The sequence below is a fragment of the Heteronotia binoei genome, chromosome 4, assembly GCF_032191835.1.
Source record: "Heteronotia binoei isolate CCM8104 ecotype False Entrance Well chromosome 4, APGP_CSIRO_Hbin_v1, whole genome shotgun sequence".
In the NCBI taxonomy this organism is placed as follows: Eukaryota; Metazoa; Chordata; class Lepidosauria; order Squamata; family Gekkonidae; genus Heteronotia; species Heteronotia binoei.
Window position 1 is genome coordinate 159,013,888 of NC_083226.1, and position 9,158 is coordinate 159,023,045.

A 9,158-nucleotide genomic window follows, 5' to 3' on the forward strand; every position below is an offset into this window, starting at 1 on the left:
TGATGGTTTCAGGGAGAGCATTCCACAAAGTGGGGGCTGTTACTGAGAACGCTCTGGCTCTAGTCTGGTCAATCAAGCTTCTTTTGGTCCAAGGAGCTTAAGATTTTGAGACCCTGAACGTAGTGCTCTCTGGGGTACGTGTGGGGAAAGGCAGTCCCAAAGGTAGACAGGTCCCAGGCCATATAGGGCTTTAAAGGTTATAACCAACACCTTGCAGTGAATCCGGAACACCAAAGGCAACCAATGTAATGCTTTCAGCACAAGTTGAATGTGCTCCCATACAGGTAGCTCCATTAACAGCCTGGCTGCTGCATTTTGTACCAGTTGCAGCCTCCGAAGTTGAGTCAAGGGCAGCCCCATGTAGAGGGCATTACAATAGTCTAGTCTCGAGGTGACCGTTGCATGGATCACTGTTGCCAAGTCGGCGCGCTCCAGGTATGGAACCAACTGCCTTATCCACCTTTACTGGGAAGCTGTAAAGAGAAAAGATGGGAGAACAATGTGTAGTGCTGCGAATTCCCTGGAAGAACAGCAGGATAAAAATGTGGGAGACGGGACTAATTTACAGACGCTTTACAGAGCCGTTTTGGTGTAGTGGTTTAGCGTGTGGACTCTAATCTGGGAGAACCAAGTTTGATTCCCCCACTCTTTCCCATGCTGCCAGCTGGTTGACCTTGGGTCAGTCCCAGTTCTCTCAGAGCTGTTGCTTTCAAGAGCAGTTCTCTAAAGAGCTCTCTCAGCCCCACCTACCTCCCAGGGTGTTTGTTGAGGGAAAAGGAAATTGTAAGCCACTCTGAGACTTTGAGTGAAGGGCAAGGTATAACTCCAATCTATTCTTCTTCTCTTTTTAATTTTGAATTCTGGGAGGTGCACCAGAAGAGTAATGTTTGAATGAGTACACAGTACATCTGCTCCCAGCAATCCGTATATGCTCGTGACTCCATCCCAAGAGTCCTGGCATATCCATTCACATCCCTTTGCGTCACTGGATTTCTAAGCAGGCATGGAAGGGTAGTAACATGAGGCTTAATCATATGGTCATGAGTTGCCAGGCCGAGGCTGGCCATCAGCAAGAGGGTTGGGGGCAGGGACATGGGGGAGCATGTGACATCAGCAATGTCATTACAATGAGTAGCTCTAGGAATTAACAGAAACTCTATGGTGAAACCATACTGTTTCCTGCAATTCCTAGAGCTACCCATTGTCACTTCCAGTTCTAATTGGAAGAGATGTATCCATATAGAAATCAGCAGAGAGGAATCAGTGCATAGTGGAACATCTGGCAATCCTTTATGATTCAAGAGATATAAACGATCATTTTCCCGTACTGATGAAGGTGTAACATGTCCATGGTTCCGTCCCCAGTGGTGAGTCAAAGGTATTCCACACATGTGCAGAGACAGGGACAGGTTGTCCCATGAATCTGAAAACCGGTTACAAGGATGTATACCTTGCTGAAGTGTGCCCTGATTGGGTGGTTCTTTGTGTTCTAGTGTGTCATCTGAACCCAAAATGGCCCTTACACTGATAAACTGCCTGAGTATTTTGATGTTAACAAAAATGTTAACATCAAAATAGTGTTGCTTGAAACATATGGCTCTACTCATCTCCCAGACATTTTGAGTGTTGTGTTCATATTTCTTCTTAGTTTTTTAATCTCTAGTTATTTCTATATTTTGTGTTGTTTTTTTAATTTTCAGCATAAAGAAGATGTTTATTTTGTAGTCTTAAATAAAGAGGAGGGATCTGGCCTGGGCTTTAGCGTTGCTGGAGGAGTAGACCTGGAACAGAAATCAATCATCGTAAGTGGTGACTGCATCTTTTTCTCATAAGCCAGCTGGAAATTAGATCAAGGGCTCATTTATCATGTCAGTCCCTAGCCAAAAGAGCCCCATTGCGAAGGGTTTCTTGCGCTGGTTTCCATGCCATCTGCTTTTGCAATCAGAGAGGAAAATGGCACAGGTGCCAAATAAACTGATGATGGTTATTGAAGAGGAACTTTGGGGGACCACCTTAACCCACCCAAATTGCTGGACATTACAGCCCCTTCCATAAAGTACAAGAGAGTCCCAAGGAGCATCTAATATATTCCCCTTATTCCAGAAATTCCCAAACTGTGTATCAGGTACTGTGAGAAAAACATCAGTCACATGCCTTGAGAAACAGATGAATGAAATCATCTCATTTGAGTCAAAAGTAGATATCCCTAGAAGCTGCATCATGGTTTTTTTCCCCCAGACAGTCTACAATGAGGGCACATGAATCTTGGCATCAGGTGTGATTGGTGATTTAATCACATCTGACACAGTAGCTACATCAGAGGAGGCTGCCTGTTGCATCTCTGTATGAATTACTGCTCTAAATTTGAAACTTTCTAAGGAGGGGGGTGACCTGACCTGGATGGCTCAGCGAGCCTGATCTCAGAAGCTAAACAGGGTTGACCCTGGTTAGGACTTGGATGGGAGACCATTGGGGAATGCTAGGGCAGCTTTAGAAAAGAGTAAGAGTCTAGTAGCATTTTAAAGACTTAACAAAATTCTTAGCAGGATATTAGCTTTTGTGACTCACTGTGCTTTTTCAGAAGAATTGAGCAATGACTCATGAAAGCTCCTACCCTGCCACAAATTTTGTTTGTCTTTAAAGTGCTACTGACTCTTTTGTACTGCTGCGGATAGACTAACACAGCTCACCCATCTTTATCCAGAGCAGCTATGCAGAAGCAGGCAATGGCAAACCACCTCTGCTTCTCACTTGCCTTGAAAGACCCTAGTTGGGGGTCTCCATAAGTCTAAGCTAAGGAGGGTTAGTACTAGGATGGAAGCTAAGCAGGGTCAGGACTTGGAAGGGAGATTTCCAAGGAAGACTCTGCAGAGGAAGGCAATGGCAAACCACCTCTGCTGCTCACTTGCCTTGAAAGCCTGTTGCTGGGGTCTCCATGAGTCTAAGCTAAGCAGATTTCATGCTAGGATGGGAGCTAAGCAGAGTCAGTACTTGGGAGACCACCAAGGAAGACTCTGCAGAGGAAGGCAATGGCAAACCATCTCTGTTTCTCCTGGGATGAGCCAGGCTAGCCTGATTTTGTCAGTTTTCAGAAGCTACTTAGATGGAAGCCACCAAGGGAGTCCAGGGTTGCTCTGCAGAGGCAGGCAATGGCAAACCGCATCTGAAAACCTCTTGCCTTGACAACTCAGTGGAGTCAGTAAGCAATGGAAAACTGTGTAGCTCAATAATACTATGTCAATAAGAAACAATTATGACAACAATTTCTGTATCCAATCTCTAATATATTGTAATAAAGAAAATAAACGTATCTTTACCGGTTTCGGTAAAGACAGGCGGAGCCTAAAAGTTGAAGAAGGCGTCTTTACCGAAACCGGTCCTGAGCTTCTTGATTTGGCTGCAGCGTCCATTCCTTTGTTATTCTTCAATGATCCACTTCAGGATAATTTTGGAATAGTACTTTGTCTGTGCACTGATTTGTTTATGGACATTTAATCTTGTGGACAGTGCCTATTTGTCAGCTACATTTATTTTCTTTATTACAATATACTAGAGGCTGGATACAGAAATTGTTGTCATAATTGTTCCTTATTGGCATAGTATTATCATGCTGCACAGTTTCCCATTGTTTACCAACAATTTCAAACTGGTTCTTACGTGGTTTTGCTTAACTCAATGGAGTCCCCATAAGTCAACTGCAATTTGGCAACACTTTCCAGCACCAATTGCTTAAATAGACTTAAGTCTATTTAGCTGACAGTAATGAAGATTCTGTGAATTTAGGGGGAGGTATTTGTGTTAAGAACCCCGTGGCACAGAGTGGTAAAACTGCAGTCGGAGCCAGGGCCGGCCCTTGCGCTAGGCAAACTAGGCTCCTCCCTCCCGGTATCCCAGGCAAGCACATAGTTTGACTGCCTGCCTCCCCTGCCACTACCGCCGCTCGTCACCATCGCTGCCGCCACCTGCCCCTCCATTCCCTTTGCCTTCCCCCCCTCAGCTCTGCGCCCCCCCACCTCCCCCCAGCCACGCCTCCTCCTCCCTCCCTTTGGAGTTTGGACCCTTCCCCCCCCATGTCATTTTCAACACTAGAACTGGCTCTAGCACCGCGTTCCGGCTCTTTAAAGCCCCCCCTCCACGGCCAAACACTCGAAACGCAGCTAAAACCACACCATGGGGGTGGAGCGCACTCACCGGCTCTCAGGAAGAGCGTGCTGAAAAGGCGACCCCCACTGCTACTGACTCCTCCCCCCCCACTTCCTGGATGTGAGAGAGGAGTCAGTAGCAGCAGGGGTTGCCCTTTCAGCACGCTCTTCCTGAGAGCCGGTGAGCGCGCCCCGTCCCCGCAGCGTGGTTTTAGCCACGTTTTGAGTGTTCGGCTGGGGGGGGGTGCTTTAAAGAGCCGGAACGTGGAGTTAGAGCCAGTTCTGGCATTGAAAATGAGATGGGAGGGGAGGGTCCGAAGGGAGGTAGGAGGAAGTGCAGGGGGGAGTGGGGCAGAGGGGGAAGAGTGGGGGTGCATGGGCGGTGCCAGGCAGTGAGTCTGCCTAGGGCGCCATGGGGTGTCGGGTTGCCCCTGGTCGGAGCCCTCTGCTCACGACCTGAGTTCGATCCCAGCGGAAGCTGGTTCAGGTAGCCGGCTCCAGGTTGACTCAGCCTTCCATCCTTCCGAGGTCGGTAAAATGAGTACCCAGCTTGCTGAGGGGAAAGTGTAGATGACTGGGGAAGGCAATGGCAAACCACTCCGTAAAAAGTCTGCCATGAAAACGTTGTGAAAGCAACGTCACCCCAGAGTCGGAAATGACTGGTGCTTGCACAGGGGACTACCTTTACCTTTTTTATTTGTGAGTTTTCTGCGTTGTGCAGGGGGTTGATCTAGATGATCCTGAAGGTCCCTTCCAACTCTATGATTCTAAGTTTCTAAAAAGCCAGTCTTCACTACAAAATCTTCAATTGGTTGCCATCCTGCACTCGTAATAATGTCTCTCTTTGCAGGTCCATCGAGTGTTTTCAAAGGGGGTTGCATCCCAGGAAGGAACCATTCATCGTGGAGACCTCATCCTGTCAATCAATGGCGTTTGTCTTGCGGGGTCTGTGCATGGGGATGTACTCAATGCCCTCCACCAGGCGAGGCTCCACAAATATGCCATCATCGTCATCAAGAAGGAGAAAGGTGGAGAAAAGATGTCTTCTTCCCACCCTGAACTAGCGACTTCTGGCAGGCAGACCTTGGTGGCGAGGAAGGACACAACGACGGAAAGGGGAACAGGTACGGTGTGCGTTCAACAACAGCTGGAACGAATCACCTCCAAAGAAAAATCAGTGTATGGATAAAACATCATTTGGTTTGCGTTATAACAGTCTGTGCCTTTGTGAAGTTGGACCAGAACAAACGAAAATACACTTGAGTTTTGACTTGAACTCTTTGGGAACCGAAAGAGCATTTCAAGAAGTCGTCATAGGCAAGCTGATATCTCAGGCCAAGGGCAGCTCGTGCAGAATGGAGTTGGTCAGCTTCCATCCAGATCAGCTGGAAATCAGATCAGGCCTCTCCGAGGCTGGGTTATGAATAATGCAATAAAGATGAGCACTGAATAGTCTCATTTCCAGAGTATATTTGGATTTCTACATGAGCTTGCAATCCCAGATCGTAGTAGTCAAATAGAAAATCTCTGCCAATAGGTAAAAAAGAGGAATAAAATCATCCCCAAATTGCAGTTGACTGTTTATTAGTTCCTAGAAATGGAAACAAGATGGGAAAGAAAAGACCAGGGAATTGAATTCCTACTCCTTAAGAGATGGTAATAGGTAGGTCTGTGCACCTTTGTTAAGGGCTGTCCTGAACTCTGTTTTGGCATGCGCCACCAGTACTGATGACCTTTTAAAGTCTTGATCGTCTGTAGTCAGTGCTTTGTCTGTTGTTGTTTTTCCTATCAAAGGTCCAGCTGGAGAGCTGAGTGATACCATTTGCATTGAACTCTTGAAGACTTCTGCTGGCTTGGGGTTCAGTCTGGATGGAGGAAGAGCTTCTCTTTCTGGAGACCGGCCTTTGCTCATTAAAAGAATATTTAAAGGTACTTGGAGGGGGGGGGACAGTTTTTCCAGAGTTTAAACTCCACCTACTCCCCTAAACACCGTTGGAACTTTGAGTTTAGTGCTTCTTTCAAATGAGAGACCATCCAGACCTCTCCATTTTCCAGTTCTCACATGCTTCAGTTTTACCCCTCTTTGCATTCTTGGTCTTGTGCAGTTCACTGTCCTTGTGGCTCAGTACCCAGGAGAGATGCTCTGAGTGTGAAAACTTTATAGATTGCAGAGTGGTAACTGAGTTAGTCTTTTTTTTTTAAGTTTATTGATTTCTTAACACAAACAAACATCAACCTCTTACAAAATACTGTATCATTCTGCCATATCAGTCTTGGTATATAAATACAGAACATAAATTTTTTCTTATAATTTCATCCAAGTACCAAAACCTCTAAGTTCAAATTGTCTTATATCTAAAACAGAGAGTGGAAATGGGTTTAAACATCTAAAGTTAACCACCTAGTTTATAAAATCAAACATAATACTATATCATTTATTCATCACACCGAATTCTTGTTATCCTTTTCTTTTGTCATCCTATCAAACCACATATATAACTTCTTCCATTTATTGCTTGCTACGGATTTGTCTCCCCTTTCAAAAGAATTGAAAGTATATCCGCTTCAGCAGCTTGTAGTACTTTTTCAATTACTTCCTCTAGATTTGGGCATCTCCCTTTCCTCCAATATTTGGCTAACAAAATTCTAGCAGCTGTAAGAATATAAATCATCAGATGCTCATCTTCTTTTGGTATAAGTTTGTTTACCATAGATAATAACATGATCTCTGGTTTAAACTGAAAATCCAAACATAATACCTCCTTTAAAAATAAAAATACTTTCATCCAATATTTTCTCACAATAGCGCAAGTCCACCATAGATGATAAAACGTACCTATTTCAGTACCACATTTCCAACAGTTAGGTGACAAATTATTAGACATCTTTGATAGCTGGACTGGCGTAATATACCATCTATGGAACATTTTGAAAAAGTTTTCCCTGTAGTTAACTGGCTTAATAATTTTATAGTTATTTTTCCACAATTGCAGCCATTGTTCTAAGTCAATAGTCCTCCCCAAATTCTGTGTGAGTTAGTCTTTAAAGGGCCGTGACCTTCTTAACGTTTAGCTGCAGGGGTGGAATTCTAGTAGGAGCTCCTTTGCATATTAGGCCACACACCCCTGATGTAGCTAATCCTCCAAGAGCTTACAAAGCTCTTTTTTGTGAGCTTTCGGAGGATAGGCTACATCTGGGGTGTGTGGCCTAATATGCAAAGGAGCTCCTGCTAGAATTCCACCCGTTTAGCTGTAGCAGACTAATACATTTATTATGGCTTACTATTTCCTTGAGACAGAGCCCACTTCATACATAGGACAAAAATGACTGGAAAAGGGCTGTGGCTCGGTGGAAGAGCTCTGCTTTGCATGCAGAAAGTCCCATTTTCATGGTAGACTTTTTACGGGGTGGTTTGCCATTGCCTTCCTCAGTCATCTACACTTTCTACATCTACAGTATTGATATAGTCTTTGTTATTTCTTTGTAACATATGTCTATGCGGGGCTTTTTTTGTAACTGGAACTCCTTTGCATATTAGGCCACATGCCCCTCATGTAGCCCATTGCCTTCCCCAGTCATCTACACTTCCCCCCAAAGCAAGCTGGGTATTCATTTTACCCACCTCGGAAGGATGGAAGGCTGAGTCAACCTTGAGCCAGCTACCTGAAAACCCAGCTTCTGCCGGGGATCGAATTCAGTTCGCGAGCAGAGCTTAGGACTGCAGTACTGCAGCTTTAACACTCTGCGCCATGCGGCTCTTTCTTTAAGAGAGACTCCTACATAATTTTGCTACAACAGACTAACATGGCTATGGCTCCTCTATAGGTTTAGCAGTTGCCATTCAAAATGGTTTCAGATCCCACGTTGCCCTTATCCTGTTGTATAATGAAGCTAGTATTATAGTGGAATTCCCAGGGTTAAAATTTAAGTTATTTCCTTGATTTGAAACCTTTTAGGCATTCTTTCACTTCTTGTCCAATAGGTGGCGCTGCTGAACAAGCTGGGAAACTGGACGTCGGTGATGAAATTCTTGCCATCGATGGAAAATCCCTTCTCGGACTCATGCATTACGATGCCTGGAACATCATTAAATCTGTCCCAGAGGGACCGGTACAATTGCTTATCCGAAAACATCAGTCTCTAGTATGACGTGTGCACTATTGACTTTTGAGTGCATCCTTCCAAGCTTTGTATGTCAGGTAGCTGATACCTACCTTTCAGACGCCTCACAGAGTCAGTGAGAGTCCATGTCAGAACATCAGAAAGCCTGAAGATGCAAGAAATCGCTGTCGCCGCTGGTTCCCAGCTGGGCGGGAGACATCAAAGTGCCACATATTTCTCCCGTTTTCTGTACAGACATCTAAATCTCCTTTCTCCAGTCCTGGACAGCTCCTGATTCATCATTTGCGTGGGCATCAACCAAAGCGAAGTTATTGGTTGGCTTAATTCAAGCCAAGCCTCAGCCTTGGGATCTGTTTTTTAGTATATAAAGGTTTCACCCAGGAACTTGTGAAGGGAAGAGAGTGTCTTTGAGCACGTGCAGAAGGTGTGCGCCTCATCCTCTGAGCAACCACAGCTACCCTCTTACATCTCTGACTTTGGGGTCAAAGGCTGATGGGGTCAAAGGAAGCGACTGCCAAGCAGAACTTGAGCCTTTGACCGTATCTCTTTCAAGAATTAATTACTGGCTACTGTTCACTTTGTCCTTATCTCATAGGGGGACACATAGATGGTACTTTGTGTAGGTTGCGTAGGAAGTCTTAGTAGCAGATACAAGAAAGCAAATTATATCTGGTTTCTCCCAGCTGCCTTCATAGGATTTGGTATCCTCTTTGTATGGCCTCAACCAATACACTGTAGGAGATGGGCTCCTAGCTCAGAGCTAGAATATAGGATCTGTACATATTCTTTCCCAGGTTCCACTTTTGGGCATCTCCAGTCACAGGATCTCAAAGATCAAGGCTAGGAAGAGAGCCAGTTTGGTGTAGTGGTTAAGTGCGTGGACTCTTATCTGGG

The 9,158-nt window shown here is 45.1% G+C and overlaps 1 protein-coding gene across 2 annotated transcripts in view; it reads left to right on the plus strand.

Moving 5' to 3' along the window:
- PDZD2 (PDZ domain containing 2) overlaps positions 1 to 8,648 on the plus strand; it is a 352,225-nt gene extending 343,577 nt beyond the window's left edge. For both annotated transcript variants that reach the window (XM_060236112.1, XM_060236113.1), the window contains 4 exons: positions 1,701 to 1,802; positions 4,993 to 5,266; positions 5,937 to 6,071; positions 8,125 to 8,648. In XM_060236112.1, the coding sequence (XP_060092095.1) occupies positions 1,701 to 1,802; positions 4,993 to 5,266; positions 5,937 to 6,071; positions 8,125 to 8,291 (678 nt within the window). In that variant the 3' untranslated portion in view covers positions 8,292 to 8,648. The remainder of the gene's footprint in view (positions 1 to 1,700; positions 1,803 to 4,992; positions 5,267 to 5,936; positions 6,072 to 8,124) is intronic.
- Positions 8,649 to 9,158: the final 510 nt, after the last annotated feature.